Genomic DNA, 21,078 nt, shown 5'->3' on the forward strand with positions numbered 1-21,078 from the left:
AGTATTTTGAACTATTGCGTTCCGAGGTTAAATATCATCTTGTACGAAACCGAGATTCCGAAGATGATATTTACTGAGAAAGCTCATTTAGGTTATATTTTTTCTTAAAAGCTCATCATCATGCCTTTCATTTGCTATCAAAATTATTAAGATCAGTCTAGTGATTGAAGCGTTATGAATTTAAAAAAAAGGTCTCATGGCAAGGATGATGATATTTGGAATCACCCGTCAGGAAGGGAAACTCTAAGCGCCAAATAAAAATATAGGTCTTAAATTGGCAATGCATTGCATACGTGTTTGTGTACATCCATATTTTGATTTACACACACTAGTATGTGTTATTTCAACTTTAACTCAGCAGATAGCGTTGCTGCTACTGTCTCTCGACTTTTGGCAGAGTTGCCAGTCTTCTTGATGGAATGTTTTTGCTTTAAGTTAGGTTTATTCTGAGAGAGAAGATCCAGCTCAGTGATAGATTGACTGTTTTCGTTTTCTTCTTCTTCTTATACATATTTGGTCGGTGTTAAGTCAGACCGAACCAAGTGACAAAATTCTGATTTCGAGAGAAACGCGATCAAAATTTGCTGCTCTGTATGGTTTCTAGCTATCAATCGTTCAAAATCATCTCATAACTGTGGCTGTTTGCAACATTTATGTAGTCTGATAAGAGTCAATTGTAGCTTAGAAAATTGTTGATCGTTTGCTGTCATTAACTCATTTTTTTAAATTTAACGACTTGGTCCGGTCTGATTTAACACCGACCATTTGATGCAGAAAATTTAAATAGCACCATTTAAATCAAGTCAGCATGTTTGGGTTTGCGAGAGGTTCGACATTTCATCGCAAATAAATACTTCCGAAAGTTCGATGCACAAAACCAGTTCCAGCTGGCTTCTCTCTCTCAGGGTTTATCTAATGCAGAACTACAGTCAGCCCACAATCATGGGTCACACAAAATTGTGAGATATTTTAGCTTTAGCTGCTAATTTCCCTTTAAATATCACTTAATGATAACAATTTTATCAATTAACTAGTATAATATTCATGCATGATTCGGTGGATAAAGCTAAAATGACCCATAATTGCGTGTGATCCATGATTGTGGACTGACTGTACATGCACCGATTCTCACTAACTGCAAAACCGTTGGATGAATGGTAGAATTTAGAGACAAACGGAATAAAGAAACGATATCAATGATTTACCAGGGAAAATATTCTATTACCTATCGAACAACGTTACGATGAGCATATCGTGACTCAATTTCATTCATTATTAACTGAAACCGGTACATGGCGAGTCATGCAAGCGTAATTATGATTAATGCGTTCTAATATTTTAACGAATGAAAGAATACGAGATTGAAATTTACGTTGGGCTCAACCAATGGGCTGTGTAGAGTACGTAAAGTATAATATGTAGTGACAATTACACGGTACCGGCTAACCTATGATTAGAATCAGGGTAGCTCCTGAATCATATAATATAACGGTTGTAGCGTACTCTCTATGCAGAAAGAAAATTCATTATCTCCATAGTATCACTAAGCACATAAACAATGTTACACAATCTGATTTAGTTTATCGCCTATGATTAGCTATGAGAAGGTAGATACACAGTTTGTCCACGGCACCCCGAAGATTTGCAGCTGCAAAACACGCAAAAACAAGTATGTACAGAATAACATACGCGTCACGGTCCCGCAGATTGCGGTGATAGTCAGTTTGCACTGTATTATTAGAAGAGTGATAATTGGCCGCCGCATCAGTCATTCCATCATAAACAAACTTCGCTCGTTAGGAACAATAAAGATGAATGTTCTCCTTGACACTAGGGCTTCGAGTGCTTAAGGGGGCCTGTCATCATGCACTTGTTTAGTTTCGTCAAAAAACTGCGAAAATTTTTAAGACACATTTCAGAGTATTCCTATTTTTTTGTTATATCAAGTACAGGAATTTGAAAAAGTTTATATGCGACGTTTGTAGAACTAGTTATTATCTACAATACTGTGAAATAAAGTATTGCTGTATCTTTTGTAATTGCCGTATTACAATGCTGCTACTTTGTTGGTGGCCAAGTAAATGTTGAATTTGATTATAGTGCTAATTCTAAATTCTAAATACAGAAGATACAACCTAGCTTTGTTCAGCAAGGTTGCAGATAATAACTAGTTCTATAAATGTCCTATATAAAACTTGTTCAAATTTTGCTTAACTGAAACGGCACTGTTAAATGAATCAAAATTGGGTTAAAGTGATCGAACCATCCCTGGTCAAGCAGCGTTGGTAGCCGTGCTCTCACGGTAGTGACATCAGGCTGAGGATTTTTCTTTCAGACTGAAAATTCGCCACCTACAAAGTGGAGTCCCCCTTAAAGACATTCTAGATTGTTCTGATTCTGATTGTACAATGTTGATAAGGTCCGAGCATTAGTTTGTATGCACTCAATTTCATTAAACACAAGTTTTTCCCAGAGGAAGCTTACCTTACCGTTCGCTGCTACAATATTCTTGACTCTGTTGTTGTAAAAAGTTAACGATTGTTGTCTTAAAGTTTTACTTCGAAACTATCCAGCTTATCCAGAAAATTGGATACCTATTCAGCATTCAATACCTACATACTATTCAAATTGTACTATTTCAGCTAAACCTTCTTTACAATATCGAACTCAAACGTAATTTATTGAACACAAAAGATAGTGTTAAAGGTAACCCACTGCAGAGCATGTTGCGAATTTGTCACTAGCTATATAGGAATAAATCTCATTAGAGTGAAACTTAGTGCCCGTATAATAGTAAAAAGTTGTGCTAGTTTGCAAGCTCATGTTCATACCTATTTGATCAAGGTTACGGTTGTTTGTAAAAACGGTTGTGGGCGCGTGTGTTTTTAAGCACGGGTATGACATAATTGTACCTACTTTGTTTAGCTTGCACTTCGTGGGGGACGAAAGGTGAAAATAAAGCTAGAAAATTCTACCATTATCGAGTATCAGTGTCTAACAGAACAATAGGACCATTAAAATGAAGGTGCAATTTTTCGAAAATATGAAGCGTTTTTATAAATATACAAATACTTAAATCAAAATGAATATGGAGTTCAATTCAATGGATATGGAGTTCAATTATAACCCACAGTCATCAATCGTACAGCTTCAAAAAATCATGTAACATCATTTTTGCTCATGCATATTTACAATCCAGAAGCTTTTGAGCAAAAGCATCTTCCACTTTTGCCTTAGTAAATAGCAATAATTTCAACAATGTTAACCTTGAAGGAAGGTGTTTGTACTTCTCTACAACCTGTACCTACTCTGCTTCGACGACGTCCCCCGCCTGCCAGAAAATGCAGTACCTTTCCATTGGCAAACAAAATATTAAAAAAAATGGCGATAAGAATGCTGCAATACGGCGACGAGGAGGCATGGCACAGAAATTGACGTCGTACGCCGATAACAGTAGAGTATTTCTTATCTTGAAATTTTACCGGGTACTTAACATATTCTTTTCATGAAAAGAATTTTGTTGGACAATAAATTGAGCTTTGCAAGCACCTTCGTCGGCAACTACAAGATAACTCAAAGTGCATGATTGTCTTTAGAAGTCTAGCATCGGTAATGTGTGAAAATATCTAACAGAACTTAACGATTCATTATTATCAGTTCAATCAATACAACGACATCGGAAACAATGTGTTTGATCCTATGACGAAAGTTTTTTACTTAACAAAACTTGTTCCTTGTTCAAACCATATATGATCAACACACAGACAGTCCCGAGGGAACGCGACAATCAGTGTTAATTGATGAATCAATTTATGACCGGCATTTTTCCGTTCGCATTGTCAGAACATTGTTTGTCTATACAACGAATGAATGCGCGGTCCTTTTAGAATGTCTGTCACAGGCAATTTCATCTTGTTAATAGAAAAAAAACTTCTTTAAGAAGCTTTGGTCAAATGGCATTGGCCGAACCGTACTTTTTTTCACGCTTAGTTGAATCGGCGAGTTACGAAAATAACAAGAGCAATTCGTTTGTATTGAGAACTAGCGTACAGAATGCAGATGCAGAATGCAGATATGCAAAATAATTCTCTCAGTTGGCCTCGAGGTACGACACTGATTGAACAAGTCGTATGTTCGAATCTACTTGGAGAGGTTGTAAGTGCCTCTATTACCCTAAAAATAACTCCATATAAAGAGCGTGCACGGTAAAATTGCAACACACAAAATTAATTAGCAAAATTCGAGTTTTTATCTGATTGTCATCAAACTTTCAGGGCATCATATGAAACAATTAAGCTTAGTTTTAGTGTTCTTATTTTATTACATTTCGCCTCCGTATCATAATGCCCGTACTTTGACCTTTACTCCTCCAATAAGATTTTGCACAACCACAAAATCGACATGTTTTGTATATGTATGTATGTATGTATGGGAACTACCACCTATCTTAGCAGAACAACTGTTCATAGCAATGGGCATATCTTGACAAGGGGAATCATACAAACATAACGATTGGTCACGTTTACCAGCTCCTGTATGAAGGGCCAAAAGGGAATCGGTCGGCAAGTAACATCACTTGCACGTACCAAGGGTATTTAAGAATCTCCTTCCAGAAACTACATCACATGAGTCAATCGTTGAGTAAGCCCTCCCAATGCAGAATGGCCCAAATTGGTGGGGAGAAGGGCCCGCTCATTATCCACAATGTGTTGTTAGCCGGGCCAAGGTTATCCTTAGCAAGTTGGCCACTTCACTCTCCCTAAGCACATTGCTTCAAACAAGTACCCTGATGGACCCTCCCATTCATTGATGTTATTGTTTTTGTGTACTTTATAGATATGATTTTTAAGTGATTTTCTTTAATTACTTCTGTCATTGCACTTATTTATTGTCTTTGGGTTATAGGTCATAGTTGAATGCTTTCTTATATTGTGGATATATTTAATATAAATATTTTCAATATGAGCGCTCTGGTCCATACATCCCGTTTTCTGTCATGTACTATTATTTATTCTTTTTTATGATCTTTTTGTGTTATAATTCTGTTACTGGATCATAATTATGTATAAACTTTACGATACTTTCTATTTTGTTTTTTTTTTTAATATTTGGAGTGTTTCCATTATGCTTTTCAATTTTAAGAAATCCGAAATATTGATATAAAAAAATATGAGAAATCAGTTCACCGATACCGAAGCTTATGTGCTATTAACCTGTTCGATTTGTCCGAAATAGCGCGAGTAGTTATTAGATACCAATAGATATTTGTTGCAATACCCGAAAGCCGTCCTGAGACAAACGCTTCAATTTGGCAATTACATCGAAAACTATGGTTACGCGAGTTACCTTTGGGCATCCTTCGATCATAAAAAATACCTAAAAACCCTAATTATCATATAATGGTAGTCACGCGCGCAATGTTCCTGAGTCCCGATTTCACGTATCTAATGCGTCGTTTGAAACGCTTCAATATACGTTCTGGTTTGTAAGCACGTCATTATTAAGTGTGCCCAAGTTAATAATTTAATGATCTTCAAACACCACCGCAGTCAGAAAAATGCAACGAGCGAGGCACGTAAACGAACAATGCTAAATTGCTATACGAAACGACACTCAGTATGTAATCACCAATTATATGAGATATTCGAAAAATTGTCCTGTAAAGTAACAATTATGAAAATTAAGATATAAAATATACTTTTTTTATAAATTGAATATGATGAATGGTCATAAGCCGTAATAATCCAATTCATATCAAAAAATAATATGCACATGCAAGATTTATGGAACCACGTGACAAACTTGAATTTATTATACCTGAAAACAAAAATCAGGCGTTATGAAAAGAGCCAATTCGGACTAAGTTGATAAGCATTGCCTCCTACCAACGCTAATATGCAGAGATATAGCGCCCTACACGCTTAATCGACATGTTTTGTATATTTACACATACCTACTTTCTTCATTTCTTCAACTGTTTTGACTACTTTGGGATGTTTCAGAAGATTATGCTTCTTAATAGCCTAGTATTCCTCGATTGGCCGCAGCACCGGCGAAAAATCGACATTATTTGCCTAATGCCACTCTTCCAGCACGGCCTTTGCATAATGGCATGAAGTCAACTCCTACCAGAAGATCGTAGGACAGTTGTGAGACTTCAGAAGAGGAAGAAATCGCTTTTGGAGACAATCTTTCAAACACACCTGTCTATGTTTATGCTACCTGGATTCGCGAAAGGTGTACTCCGCTTTCCACATGAACAAATTGCTTGCCAAATCAAGAATTTGTTGACAAAGTTCGACATTTTCTGTTTTCGGCGGTTCTCTGGAACATCAAACTTACCTTTACAGGTACAATTTGGGATTCCCAACTTTTTGCGAAGGCATGATCTGACAGATTCCGATTTTCGAGCTGTTCTTTCGACGGTATTTTTCATATTTTTGCGCACCTGATAAAAAGCCTCACACAGTATAAACAATGCACTTTGAACTTTCTCCATACAAATTTTCAATTGATTTTACCCTACGGTGCACAAGCTAGAGCAATTTGAGTGTGTAGTGTGTTGCAATTTTACCGTGGACACTGTTTAAGTAAAATTGAGCACCTAGGATCACTATGGCCAGTTCTGGACACGGTTTTATTATCATATACATTGTGCTTTCCTGGGGTTCCCGAAGTCCCTCGAAAATATCCAGGCACGACCAACGCGACCCTAGATAGTAGATTTGACTTCCATTGATCTAGTTCTTGATTTCTAGTGTGATTTAAGATGTTGTCCGATAAGTTTTTCTTTATGTTCGAAGCTGGTCAATTACCTGGGGGTCCCGGAATATGTCTAGATATGATCAACGTGGCCCGAGGTAATTAATTTGAATTCCATTGCAATGCATTGATATAGTTTTTGAATTCTTGTGTGATTTGAGGTATCGTATGAAGTGTTTTGGTTCAGGTCGCAAAGTGGCCAATTTCCCTAAGGTAACTCTAGCCGGAACATTCCGGATAGTCCCATTATAACTGAAAACTTCTAAACTGTTCGCCAATGGGTATATATTTATCCTCATTCTGCGAGGCGAGTGACGTGACCAATTTGGAGTCACCACGAATGAGGTGACAATTGTCACCTAGGTGACTCGCTTTGTCACCTAGATGACACGGTTTGTCACTTAGGTGACAGGGGTTTCTTACCTAGGTGACACGGTTGTCACCTAGGTGACACCAGTCAATTCGACTCGCCGCGGCGTGACTTGCAGAATAAGGGTGATTGTGTCGTCAGCACTAAATTGGACTTACGAAAAAACGGCAAACGATTTTTCTTGCGTACCGTACATTAAACCTAGTGTCGGAAGTAGTGCGCTGTATAGTAAATGAGACGTGCTATACAGCGCACCACTTCCGACACTAGGTTTAATGTACGGTACGGAAGAAAAATCGTTTACCGTTTTTTCGGAAGCCCAATTTAGTGCTGGATACACAATAATGCAAAAAAGTGAATAGCGACTACAATAATTGAAGCTAAACAAAACATACAACAAGATGTATTAAAATGGGCCCCGTCTGCGTCAACTGATTGTCAAGATTTGGTATATGGAACGACGACGGAGTTACCTGCCCTATCTACAAGAAGGCGATAAGCCAGTGAGAACTACCGAGCGATCACTATTCTGAATGCCGCCTACAAAGTGCTCTCCCAAGTCATCTTCTATCGACTATCGCCAATAACCAATAGATTTGTGGAAAGTTACCAGGCCGGTTTTATGGAGGGTCGGTCTACAACGGACCAAATCTTCACCCTACGGCAGATCCTCCAAAAGTGCCGCGAATTCCGAGTGAACACATATCACCTGTTCATCGATTTCAAAGCCGCATATGATAGTGTAAACCGACAAGAGCTATAGAAAATTTTAGACGAAAATGGCTTTCCGGGTATGCTAACTAGACTTATTATCGCTACGATGGATGGGATCCAGTGCTGTGTGAGAATCTCGGGTGGATTGTCGGACCCATTCGATTCTAGCAGCGGACTTTCCTGCCTTTTTTGTTTTTGAATTCTAGTGTGATTTGTTTTTGTATTCTAGTGTGATTTGTGGTATCGTATGATGTGTTTTGGTTCAGGTCGCAAAGTTCGAATCTAGCAGGGGACTTTCCTGCCTGCTATTTAACATTGCGCTTGAAGGTGTTATAAGACGATGCGGCGATCGAAATGCGGGCACGATTTTCAATAAATTCAATCAGTTTATCTGCTTTGCTGACGACGTGGATGCTGTCGGCAGAACATTTGAGGCGGTGGAATATAAGCACACCAGACTAAAACGCGAAGCAGAGAAGATTGGGTTGAAGATAAATACGTCTACAACGAAGTATATGCTGGCAGACGGGACCGAGCTTGGGCAGTGCTGTGGTAATCGACGGGGATGAGTTTGAGGTACTCGACGAGTTCGTATACCTTGGCTCACTAGCAACAGAGGACAACAATACCAGCCGTGAGATTGAAAGGCATATTATCAGCGGAAGTCGGGCCTACTACGGACTCCACAACCACTTGCGGTCGAACAATCTGAGCCCCGGACAAAGTGCACACTGAGGCGAAGAATGAACCACGAGCTCGCGCGTCTCTACGGCAAACCCAGTATTCAGAAAGTAGTTGAAGCTGGACGGATACGTTGGGCAGGACATGTTGCTAGAATGCTAGACTATCCTGCAAAAATGGTCTTCGCATCGAACCCGGTAGGAACAAGATGAAGAGGGGCACAGCGAGCGAGGTGGCAAGATTAGGTGGAGCGCGATTTGGCGAGCACTGGGTGCCTGCGCAACTGCAAACCAGTTGCCATGAATCGAAATAGATGGAGAAATTATATTGCGCAGGCCTTGTCTTAAGACGCAGTCAAGCATTTGTTTGGCCTTGTCTTAAGATGCAGTCAAACCTTTGTTTCCCGCTAGGGTCAGCAGGATCGTTGCACTAGCCCCGTAATTGTCCTGTACTCTAGTAAACGGCTGCAAAGACTGTCGATAAAGAAGGGTCAAATCTTTTTTTGTCGGAAGGTTTGACCACTGCGACCATTATTACGATCTATTGTGGGAGGGTCAAGTCTTAAAGACGTTTATAACCCAAGGCTTTGCAGGGCGCAATTCGGTCGGTCAAACTTTATACCATTATAGGGCTTCACAGGAAACAGGGTTGATGCCCGGGGGCTGTTAGCGTGTGCGTGAAAGGTAAAAAGCCAAAATAATAATAAATCGATAATTCGGCAGTCAAACTCATGTTAATGTGGGTTTGAAATTTGGTTTTGTTTATATGCATACGTGAACAAATCTGAACATATTCTAAAGCCTAGTATACAGTTCCAAGCGAAGTGAAAATCGAAGCAAGTGAAAAAGCGTGTCTTTTCGCTCGCGGAAAATAAAGACTGTGGATCTCTTCATAATTTCATGAGCTTTCGGTTTACAGTTCATGCGAAGTGAATTGAAGGGTTTACAGTTCGAGCGAAGTGAAAACAAATTTAAAGCCAATGTGGTATTTACAAGTGGGGCAATGGTGCTGCAGTAATTAAGTGTAGCGCAAAACATTATCAATACGTTTTTAAAACCTAAAAATCAGTAATAACGGTTTGGCGTGACGTCTAATTCTACAAAAAATCCACATTGCTCGTTGCGGTATGTTTTTGGAGTCATGAAGTTTTTTTTGCCAATATTAATAAATATTTCCCTTTTCCACACCTGTACACACTCATTGGCTTGAAACGTCAAGTTTTCGCTAGCTGCAGCTTTGTTCACGAACGTAGACGCGCGCGAAAGAAAAGTACCCAAGTGAAAAAGATGTCATCCACAATCTTTAATTTCGGTGGATCACGTTTGTTTACAGTTCCGAGTGAAGCAGGGATACCAGATTTGCAGATTTGTCTGCAAATTGCAGATTTTTGGAACGGTCTTGCAGATCATTATAAGTTTGCAGATATTTGCAGTTTTTCTGACTTTTATTGTTTTGGTGCAGATTTTTGTTCGAAGCTCTTTAAACTTTCACAGACTTCCTAAAAAAGTGTGCAGATTTTCGCAGATTATTTTTAAGCCAGAAAATTCGAGTAGCCGAAAAACTGCTCGATTTTTTCGGTTTTCGAGCAGTTGCAGACATTTTTTTCAGAAAATATGGCATCTCTGGAGTGAAGCGAAATGCAGTTTTTGCGCTAGTGAAAAAGTTGAACGTTTTGTATGGGATTTTCACTTCGCTCGGAACTCTATACAGGGCTTAAAGGAGCATTATCTTGACTCGTACGGCGACGCATAACGAAGGCAATGTTCGATTGAAAGAAGTTGTAAAATAATTGTCAATTCGACAGTTTGTGGTCTAGCGAGATCCGGAATAATAAATCATCGGAGTATTGCGGGGGAGGTTGTAGAGGCAACACGAACACACCAATAAAAATAAAGGATGCTCAAATTTTTTAAATGCACGTCTTGAAAAAATACGATAATTTTGATTTTTACATCGTTTCGTCTCCCGCTCGTGCACCTTATGTGATTGTACACCTTAAAGTGTTTTCCTTTTCAGTTTTGTCGTATGTACTTACTATGATTATGACTCATATTTTTACAATCACGATCCCATTGGTGATACTTCTGAAATAAACATATTTATTTTTGGCGATTGTTTAATAACTAAATCCCCCGGTGGGGTCAACACAATAAACTGTAAGTTACCGTAGGCAGGCATATAAAGATAATGCATTTATCAACAAACATTGAATAGCAAACAATCACATTTTGTTTGATTATTCGTGCATACGACACGGTGCGCATTTCACTTTTGAGTACTTTAATTTTGTGTAACTGATAAACGTTATCAACCTGTAGTGTCAATTGGCACTTTATCTGCAATTGTTATGCCTATCACCTGCTGTCGATCTTCAACGACATTGCGATTGCGGTCGTGCATGCTTATAGGATACGGTACTTATTTACGCGATTTACACGCGATTTTAAAGCTAAATTTTGAACAAAGATTGAGCACGTGCTAGTTTTTATTGCATCCGGCTGTTATCGTAATTTTTCGATCAGGTCGTACATTTGGATAGGGGATAAAGGGTCGATGACATAAAAAATCATCATGTGTACGAATGTGCCAGCAACTAGTAGAATTTAGTCGTAGTGGTTTCAGTCGTTTTGTTTTTAAAAATTTCAATAATATGCTAATATATATAAACAATTTTGTTAATTTTTTCGTAACATATTGGCGGACGTCATATAAGTAAAATTCGTGTAATAAATTTCCTATTAAAAATTGAATTATTTTTCTTTTTGAAGTTTAATTATTACAAAATACAGAAAAAAGCGAAATTTTCTGTTCTGCCATCAGATTCTGTACAGGCGCTTTATTCGCAGCAGCGCTACTTGCCTCAACAGTTTATAGGGTGTTCTGCAGATTCCGCATGAAAAGAGTCCAATATTTCTCTGGCGTGTTAGAAGGGATCTTGTTCTTGGGCACCATCTACGCGTTGTTAGGGATATACCACTCACAGGCCTTTGCTTTGTAAGGAGAGGAATCCAAAGCCAAAACCTCCATTCTCCAATAAAAAGGATCAATTGGGTAACTTCACCAAAAAAAAGCAGACGTTTTTCGAAGCCTGAATTGGCCAAATTTGAATTGTAACCGCCAGATCCACAATCATTATTTTCAAAATGTGTCGTTAATTTTACAGTGAAAATATATGGAATGAAAATAATTTTAAATTTATTCAACAAAAGTATGTGCAAACGTAATCGACGTAAACAAATCGATTGTACCTAGTCTTCTGGATATAAAGAGATGTAAAAGTCCATAGCTGTGGATTACGGTGGGATAAAATTGACATCAAGAGATTGAACATCCACAGCAGCATTTGGAAACTTTGAGATTGCGATCTTTTTGCCACCCCCATTATGCCGCAAATTCAAAGAGAATTTTATTGAACAACGTTTTGTGCTTTGTAGAGATGTATCACTGCATCACTCAAACAATATTTAACAGGTATTTAACAAGTAAATAAAAATTAGTAACGTTGCTAATGAAATTATAAAAGGAAAAAAAGCGCTAATTACCATGTTAGCTCAAAATTTTTCGGCTGCTCAAAGTTTTGATTCTTTGATTAGCACTATTATAAGCAAGATTTAGTTGGTTGTAAAGATCAATTAACAATATGTTATAATATTTCATGGCTGATAATCAATGCGATTAATATTTATTAGGCAATTCTGATTTTTTAATCGGTACTATTTACAAATAATCTTGCTTGTTATATTAAATTTATAGATAGTCTTGAAAATCTATCGTATAGAAGCTTAAACTAATTACGTTCGATGTGACGTACGACATTTAGCCCATTACGATATGACTCGTATGTCGTATCTCATATGCATTTTTGGTTATTTACCACGCACAAGTGCATACCGTACTTCTTTGGTTTGGTGAATATTATGCATTTGTGCACGTGGACGTGACATTAGAAACTGCAGTCAGCGGCGCTGACTGCTGACCCAGCACAGGAGCATTCGTCATATTCAACACGTGTTGCTAGGTAACGTAAATTCGCTGGTATGAATGCTCGAAAAAAGTTAAGCTTGCATTTTCCTAGACGATCAGCGACAGAGCAGCACGTGAAGTAAAAAAATGGCTGCTGCGACGAATAATGTCGCCGATCAGCTGGTTGTGCAAAGCAGTCCGGAACAAGAAACGTCCGAGCAATCAAGTAAGTTTGTTCAAAACAATATTCTGATTACAAACCGCTGAGTTGAAATTGTTTTTTGCTACAGATAGCAATTCATCCGATGAAAACTGTCGGATAAAGTGTGCAAATTGTGACCAGATTTTCACTCCGGATCGCTTCGAGGAGCATGTGTGCGAGTATGATGAGAAAAAGAAACGCATAGCATCCAGAAGCGTGCTGGATAACCATCCTTGTTTTAAGCAGATCGAGGAGAATATCGAACAATGGAAAAAGCTTACCAGGAAGGGAAAAGTTGAAAGTGATGCACAAAAACGGAATCGACGTTCCGGAGACAAGAATTACCTGCGGCAAACACACGATTGCTCCCATTGCGAACGAAAGTTTGTGCATGCATCCGGTCTGACGAGACACATTGCAAACCGTCATCGTGAAAAGCTCGAAGTGGAATCTACGCAAACGGCGACACCTGCTAAAGCATCCTCCGAACCGTTTAAAGTTTGCTTGAAATGTCTCCAGTGCGGTATAGTTTTTGGATCGGTAGACAAAATGATGGAACACTTCGAGGAAGTTGACTGGGAGAAAGAATTTGAACAGTACGATGGTGCTTATATGAACGAAGGCAAGCTTTCGTTGCGTAAGGCAACTCGAGTGGTAATCTTGACAACTGTTTTCCAGTGCGAGTTTTGTGAAAAGCATTTTGCTGATTTACCAAGCCTTTATCAACATGAGTCACTGCATGACCCGTTAATAACGTTTGAATGTTCCCTTTGCGAAATAAAAATACCCTATATTAAGGACACCCTCTACCATAGGCAGAGCGAATGTGTCTTTCGTGTGTCGTGGAAGGAAGAGTTTCAAAATTTATCCAAATATTTTGCTTGTAACGTTTGTGATGAAGTATTTGGTGGCTTAGCTGCATTGTACGAACACCGCTATGGAAATTATCATTTATTTCCTCGTATTACGAAGGCAAACAACGATGACCCGGGTTCTTTAAAACTTAGCTGTGAACTGTGCGGTATAGTCTTTGACAACGCCGATACGATTTTCTCTCACCACGCCGAAATGCACGTGCCAAAACGACCCACTACTTTAGGGATACGTCGCCATGTGGCAGAAAAGCCTACGGTTGCATCGGAGGCTACAGCACCTTCTTTAAGCAGACCATATTTGTGCGAGCTGTGCGGAAAAACTTATACTCAATCGAGCCATTTATGGCAACATTTACGCTTCCATAAAGGAATTCGCCCTTTTACGTGCCCAGAGGTCGGTTGCAATCGTAGTTTCACTATTCGACCGGACCTCAAGGATCATATTCGCAAATGTCATACGGGAGAACGTCCGTATCATTGTGATTTGTGCGATAAACGTTTTTTAACCGGGTCGGTGTATTACCAGCATCGTCTAATTCACCGTGGGGAACGACGTTATGGATGCGACGAATGTGGAAAACGTTTTTACCGTGCTGATGCATTGAAGAACCACCAAAGAATCCATTCGGGTAGATACCTAGATTTTTACAAGAACCTTAATAACTCTTGCTTCTTCCGGCAGGTGAAAAACCGTACAGCTGTTCATACTGCGACAAGAATTTCCGTCAAAGAGGGGATCGGGAGAAACATATTCGGGTAAAACATTCCAACACCTCACGTACCACAGACATAGGCTACGGAAAAGCACCGTCAGCAGGACGCACCAAGGAAGCAAAAATTCGCAAGCAGAAACAGCGTGGATTGAAGCAACCTATTAATCGTACAGATCAAGCTTCACCGTTATTTATCGACGAAATTTCGTTATCTGCAAATTTATTTAAACCAATTTTAAACGATATTGATATGCTATGAAATATAATTTTGTTCTCCACATAATTGAGCAATTTAAACATGCACAATAAAACATTTGCTTTTTGTACTATTCTCAAAAATTGTTGGATTTCTGCTACTAGACACAAAAAAGTAGCTTGTCATGCTACATATTTTAATTCAAATTGTTTCTCTATTTCTTAAAGGAGGTACCAGATGGCTACGATTATGGCTACAACGGAGGTCATTCTTACCATCAGCAACACCCACAGTCGGATGGCCACAGCAGTCCGTCTAGCGAAGCCGTAATGATCAAAATCGATGTTCCTGTTCCGCTTCGCGACGAGCAGCGCTTTCCAAAGGAAGTATGGAAAACGGTACTGGCGCTGCTTCTCATGGCTGTCAACTTCATACTGGCAACGGTGTCGCTGTCGATAGTTCACGACCATGTACCGGATCGCGAAAGTTACGGCCCACTGCCGGATTTAGTCCTGGATAATATAAGACCAGTTGAGTGGGCGCTGGATGTCAGCGAAGTGCTTATAATGATTGTTGTTAACTCTTGCGTTTTACTAATCGCTGTTCATAAGCACAGGTAAAACATATTGCTTTCAAAGGCATGTTGAGTGTTTTTCAATGATAATCCTTTTGCAGATTCATCGTAATGCGCAGGGTTTTCCTGCTAATGTCGATATTATATTTTATGAGGTCAATAACCATGTACGTGACGGTACTGCCGGTGTCTAGTGTGACGTACTACTGCAGCCCAAGGGTAAATGCAACGGAGCGCAGTTTTCTGCTTATCATGAAGCGTGCCTTTCAACTAATTTCGGGCTTTGGATTGTCGATCAATGGGAAACACACATACTGTGGCGATTATATATACAGTGGTCACACGGTGACGTTAGTGATGGGATATTTGATAATTGCAGAATGTAATTAACATCGTGCGGAGAATGTGTCTAGTTCAATATAATTTCGGTTTTCTACTTTTAGACTCTCCCAAAAAATTCTGGATCGTTCACTGGATCGCTTGGAGTGCAAGTTTGACCGGCATAATAATGGTGTTGCTGGCCCACGGTCACTATACTATCGACGTACTGATTGCATATTATGTGACAACAAGACTGTTTTGGACTTATCACACATTAGCCAACAACAGTCTTCTTTTGAAGGTACCAAAAATCTTTGGCATACGTTTATTTGATAAAAGTTTGTATTTTAATAACATGTTCAATCCACACAGCAAAACGGACACAACTATATCGGTCGTGAATGGTGGTTTTTTATCTTCCGTTACTTCGAAAAAAATGTTCGAGGACCAGTGCCACTACAGTACAACTGTCCATTCCCAATTCCGTGGACCAAAAAAACACCGAAGCTGGCAAGTCGCGAGAGCTGATTACAGTACATTGCGCCACTCGCTAGAACCATCCTCAAAAGACCAATGCGAGGAAACTACCGATTGTTTATGTTTCTGTTACTAACGACGAAACCTTCCGGGTAAGGCTGATTGATATGTGCCCTATCTGCTGTGGAAAGGCAACAAACCCAAATGTATAAGACTTGATTACCCCAGATTAGGAAATACATTAATGTTGTTTTAGAATTGTAAAGTTCACAGAACTTGAGCTGATATTTTAGTATACATAAGTACACAAAATTTATTAAAGTCAAAAGTAGGAAATAGTAGCCTTAATCAAACAACTAATCTAAGAAAAAAAGAGTTTTAAACATAGCTTTTAGTGTTGGAGCTCTTAGAATGTAGTTCGAACTCGGAAGCATATGATGATGGACTTTTTCTAGTCGTTTTTGAAAGGTTGGATTAAATAAAAATGTTTTTGCCGAGGAAAAAATACGATTAACAGAAGATTAACAGATAATATAATTCAAAGTAACATGAGCTGCCTTAACAAGAACGAGAGAAGATCTTTCAGCAAAAGATGTTTGGAAACATGTGATAATCATTAGACAAGTATTTTTACTGGAACTATTTTTAAGTAATCCAATTATATAAACGCTGCTTTTTGCAGTTGATAAACGAATTGTCTCCATGTATTTACAAAAGCAAATATGTACAGAAAAACAATGTTAATTCGATGTATGTTTCTCCTCAAGAACAAGATGTTACCTATCATAATGTGTAAGATATAGTTTTAGATCTAGAGGAGCATTTATGAGGTAAGTTATTTAGGTTTTAAGATTTATAAAGGTCCAAATCCGCACGTAGTGCCTTTGAACAAAAAAACAATAAAAGAAAAAGAACAAAGTAACTCCACTTGTTTCATTGCTATCTATTTATAATTAAGTGATTGTATAACTCTCTCAGTAACAGAAAAATGGATGGACGCTTTTATTTCCAGAAGATAAGCTAGTACGCACGTCAATATAGGTATTCGTTGTATTTGTTAAACAAGGCAACAGAAATTGAAAGCTTCGTTACCAAGGTAACAATTCTAATTTATTTATTGAAAATGCATTTTTCGCCTAGTTTGGGGATAATATTTTTGCTTATAAATAACATTTTATTACTAACAATAAAATGGTGCGAAGTAAGTAATTCTACGTGTTATTAATGTGAGCGTACAATAATACATTTTTCTTAGTAACTGAACAACTGATCCGGAAGCGTTCGGAGCACAATGAGCTGGTAATAGGTACCTTGGAAGAACTGTCACTGCACCAAGAGGACATCGAGTGTATCGAACATATTGACCGGTGGTGTCGAGACTTAAAAATACTCTTGCTTCAATCGAATTTGATATCAAAAATTGAAAATCTGCAAATGCTAAAAAAGCTGGAATATCTGAATTTAGCACTCAACAACATTGAGCGAATCGAAAATTTGCAGGGTCTCGAATCGCTTCAAAAACTAGATTTAACGTTGAATTTTATTGGCGAGCTAACTAGTGTGGAGTCACTGCAGAGAAACTATAACTTGAAGGAACTGTATCTTACAGGAAATCCTTGTACAGACTACGACGATTATCGCAATTACGTAATATGTGCTTTACCGCTGCTTGAAACGCTGGACGGACAAGATATTACAATAACTGAACGACTAAACGCTGCTAAAAGTTTTGAAGAAAATCGCAGCCGTATTTTTCAGTTTCAAAACGATTATCAAATCGAAAGAGGCAGACAAAAGGTTCGAGTTTCCCAGTTGATACGAGAGCAAGAAGAAAGTGTCAAACACTTGGACGATGAACAAAGAACGGCCCAATTTTGGCAACAAAAAAGTGAACATTGTCCTGAAATCAGAAATCTGATGGCAAAATATGCTAAACGAGCTAGGGAAAAGGCTGAGTCGAGTGTGAAAAATTCAACGGTTAAGACAAGAAAAACCATTCTATTTGCCGAATGTGGGAGGCCTTACAATTTGAATGAACCAAAATTAAAATTTCTTTTTCACGATGAAGGTGATCAGTACAAGTTAGATTTACACGTTTTCAAGTTACGCTTTCAGCGGCAAATGTAAAATTTTAACATAATTAAATAATTTTATTTTGCAGGTATTTAGACACCTCTTATATTGAGGTAGACGTTCAGCCAAACTATGTAAGAGTGACCGTAAAAGGAAAAATTTTTCAATTAGCTTTAAAAGACGAAGTGCTAACAGATCAATCTGCGTGTCAGCGTTCCGGTACAACCGGCCATCTTTCTATTGCTTTGCCGAAACTTAACACCCAAAATGTATCCTTTAACCAATCAAAGACGAAAGGTAAATTGCAAAAAAATATTTGAATTTATTCAATGATAAGTATATTTGCAGCTTTAGACAATGTTCAAAGTCAGCCGCACAAGATGAACAGAGAGTTGAAAGGTACAGTTGATTATAGACACATTGTTAATAAATGTGCACAAAAGGGCAAAGCACACGACGATGGAGATGAAATACCACCATTGGTTTAGATGAACATAAACTATTGAAAATTAACAAATATATTTTTACTTATAAATTGATTTCTGTTAGTTTGAAATTTTATACAAAGAATTATTATTATGCTTATCCTAACTTTTTCAATTCCTCTTCGAATTTAGCAAAATCTTCTTCGCTGAATACACTTTCTTTTTTATTCTTTTTCGGAACAAGTTCTTTCGCCTTAACAACGTACCGGCCGGTCTGTGCACGTTTAACCAGCTGGAAATAAAATACGTTTTGTTGAAAACAACTACACCTTCAAAATAAAACTAAACCTGCTAATATTTATAGAAAGACACTTGATTTGAGAAATCGGCTACGTACCTTGCCAGTTGCCTGATGTCCAATATTTGCCGAGCTCAAGAGCAACAATTTTTTAATATTTTCGTCTGTGCTGTCTTTAACATTTCGTAGTTGCTTACGCGCTTCCACAACGGTTAACCTTTCGACACGTTTTGGTTTGGACTTCCACTTATCACCATGTTTAATAGGTTTTTTATGTAGTGTCGTTAAATCACTATCTGTAAAATTTGTAATGAATATATTACTCAAAAAACTAATTTCTACGTAAAAATCCTATAGAGCAAAAATTAGCTTGTATATTTTCACCATAGGCAGAGTATTCTTACCTTTTGAATTACTTGATTGTACGGATTTCTTCTTGCTTGATAATTCTAGTCCCTCTTCTGCCAAAGCTAGAGCTTTTCTTGCTAGCGTTTTTGACATGGCTTTTAATTAAAAATTACTAGTATTTACTAAACGCTTTTCACACTAATAATAGTTACGAAGGGTACGAACTTCGTGCGTTGTTTTGTTTATTTTTGCAGTTTCCAAATCCAAAATTTAATCACCATGCATGTCCTCATCAGGCTCATCAGTCATCATTGACAAAAATGATGATGATGAATCAAGTTGACAGCAACTGACAGCGGTTGGTGTTAAGGAACATTTTGGAATAGATGGAACAGAAAGAAATTAGAATATGAGGGGCTCTTTTAGTGCTCAATGTACATTTATAGCGGGGTACGCTGCTGAAAAGTAATGGGTAAAAAGATAGGACAAGAAATGCTCAAGAAATCGATTTCGTTTACGATTTCTTAAGCAGTACGCACTTCATAAGAAATATTATTTCACGTTCAGATGGCGCAGTTTTACATGCAGGTGAATTAAAACGTCACTTTTCCGTACGGAATAATATCCGGCGCAATTATTACCACAAGAAAAAATGACAGGTGGTTGCTTGCATTGGAGTTGTCAAAATTTCTTCGGTAAATAGCAAGATTTTTTCTTGAGCTGTTTTCTTTTCAGCAGCGCACCCCGCTTATAGAGGTAAATGGGGTAAATACCGTGGACCCCCGTTCGTTTGACCATTTTTAATCTGACCACTTTTTAATTTGAACCCCGCTGGTTTGCACGACGAGCAAATTAAAAATGGTTCAAATGTCATTCTCAACATGACATCATTTGTTTATGCAAAAATTTTTTACTCCGCTTGAGAGGCCTGTTCTTCTTCTTTACAGACCCATGTCATTTGTTAGTTGTTTCATTGCAAATTTAGCAAATACTACACGATATCTAGCTTTTTACGAGCCATAATGGCGGACGTGTTCGTAATATTTGAACAGCATTTTTGACACTTCCCTAATACATCGCACGTTTTCTTTCGGCGCGTTCACGTTAAAACTAAAGGAATGTGCGGAAAGAAAACGTGCGATGTATTAGGGAAATGTCAAAAATGCCATTCAAATATTACGAACACGTCCACCATTATGGCTCATAAAAAGCTGGATAGGTATCTCAACTTTTCTTTAATCTATTTTGAAATAACGCATAACTGGAAAAGAAAATTTGAGTAAGACCAGACACACATGGCAAAAGGCTTGGGATGAAATTTGTTAGTTTTGTTAGTTCATGAATTGGGTTGTTTAACGGTATATAGGTTTTGATGGCATATGATACAGATTGGCATAAAATATAAGAAAACACAAATAATTTTGTTTTTGTTATTGTATAAATGTCCAAAAAAATGTTTTTTTATGTTTAATAAGTCAGGTTAATATTTAAGACTACATGCCACCGAAAAACCATTCGCGACATTCGCTGTTTGTTTTCCTGATAGTTTGTGGCAACCTTCATTTAACATCAACTATAGTCCGCCGCGTTTGCGAAAGCTTTTGACATTTTTTGTTGTCACTGTGATGAAATAACGTCCCTGTTGAAATCATCTTACGTGTCTTGTGCCTGTTTCTTAACGTAACTCACGAACGTCATTATATAAACGCAAGTGTCTTTTAATAAAAAATTTAAACAATGTTTTTTATAATATCGAAGCCGTGGGCAATTTAATTGCAAAAATAAATTTTGTTATATGTTCCTGGGAGTGTTCTTTATGGATAAATGTGTCTAAATGTAAAATTTCTCGTGCATTAAACAACCCAATTCTACTCGTGATTTCGGAATAAGTATTCGAGTAAATGGATTTAGGGGAAATGATACATTCGGGGAAATGATTGGATGGGAGTTGATACATTTCCTAAATTGTGGTTAGTCTCTGAATGGATACTGATAAGCGGCAGAAATTTTATGGATGTGACATTTCTTTAAAGCCCTAGCCTTACGCACACAAGTATATTCGCCGAAACATGCAAAATTAATAATT

General features: G+C 38.0%; 3 protein-coding genes across 7 annotated transcripts in view; 2 read left to right on the forward strand and 1 right to left on the reverse strand.

Annotated features, from left to right (window-relative positions):
• Nucleotides 1-16,785, forward strand: part of LOC128744590 (phosphatidylcholine:ceramide cholinephosphotransferase 1-like) — a 50,890-nt gene extending 34,105 nt beyond the window's left edge. For 4 of the 5 annotated variants that reach the window (XM_053841717.1, XM_053841718.1, XM_053841714.1 and 1 more), the window contains exons 2-5: nucleotides 14,704-15,092; nucleotides 15,152-15,432; nucleotides 15,494-15,672; nucleotides 15,744-16,785. In XM_053841717.1, the coding sequence (XP_053697692.1) occupies nucleotides 14,704-15,092; nucleotides 15,152-15,432; nucleotides 15,494-15,672; nucleotides 15,744-15,899 (1,005 nt within the window). In that variant the 3' untranslated portion in view covers nucleotides 15,900-16,785. The remainder of the gene's footprint in view (nucleotides 1-14,703; nucleotides 15,093-15,151; nucleotides 15,433-15,493; nucleotides 15,673-15,743) is intronic. The other variant, XM_053841716.1, reaches the window with a different exon arrangement.
• Nucleotides 16,786-17,039: 254 nt separating this feature from the next.
• LOC128740420 (protein tilB) lies at nucleotides 17,040-18,409 on the forward strand. Its single transcript, XM_053835959.1, has 4 exons — nucleotides 17,040-17,049; nucleotides 17,104-17,950; nucleotides 18,010-18,218; nucleotides 18,270-18,409. The coding sequence occupies exons 1-4, from the start codon at nucleotides 17,040-17,042 to the stop codon at nucleotides 18,407-18,409; spliced, it is 1,206 nt and encodes a 401-aa protein (XP_053691934.1).
• Nucleotides 18,410-18,469: 60 nt separating this feature from the next.
• On the reverse strand, nucleotides 18,470-19,254 carry LOC128743821 (uncharacterized). Its single transcript, XM_053840495.1, has 3 exons — nucleotides 19,049-19,254; nucleotides 18,744-18,940; nucleotides 18,470-18,638 (listed from the first exon to the last, which is right to left on the reverse strand). Exons 1-3 carry the CDS (start codon nucleotides 19,143-19,145, stop codon nucleotides 18,504-18,506), a joined length of 429 nt encoding a protein of 142 aa, XP_053696470.1. The 5' UTR covers nucleotides 19,146-19,254; the 3' UTR covers nucleotides 18,470-18,503.
• Between the last annotated feature and the right edge of the window lie 1,824 nt (nucleotides 19,255-21,078).

The sequence above is a fragment of the Sabethes cyaneus genome, chromosome 3, assembly GCF_943734655.1.
Source record: "Sabethes cyaneus chromosome 3, idSabCyanKW18_F2, whole genome shotgun sequence".
NCBI lineage: Eukaryota > Metazoa > Arthropoda > Insecta > Diptera > Culicidae > Sabethes > Sabethes cyaneus.

Excerpts from the sequence above, each read along its gene's own strand:
- LOC128740420 (XM_053835959.1), top strand. Across the intron at positions 17,951-18,009 it reads TTAGATTTACACGTTTTCAA|GTATTTAGACACCTCTTATA; the intron begins GTTACGCTTTCA and ends TTTATTTTGCAG. Across the intron at positions 18,219-18,269 it reads TAACCAATCAAAGACGAAAG|CTTTAGACAATGTTCAAAGT; the intron begins GTAAATTGCAAA and ends GTATATTTGCAG.
- LOC128743821 (XM_053840495.1), bottom strand. The coding sequence starts at position 19,145 with ATGTCAAAAACGCTAGCAAGAAAAGCTCTAGCTTTGGCAGAAGAGGGA. Across the intron at positions 18,941-19,048 it reads ACAATCAAGTAATTCAAAAG|ATAGTGATTTAACGACACTA; the intron begins GTAAGAATACTC and ends CAAATTTTACAG. Across the intron at positions 18,639-18,743 it reads GACATCAGGCAACTGGCAAG|CTGGTTAAACGTGCACAGAC; the intron begins GTACGTAGCCGA and ends TTTTATTTCCAG.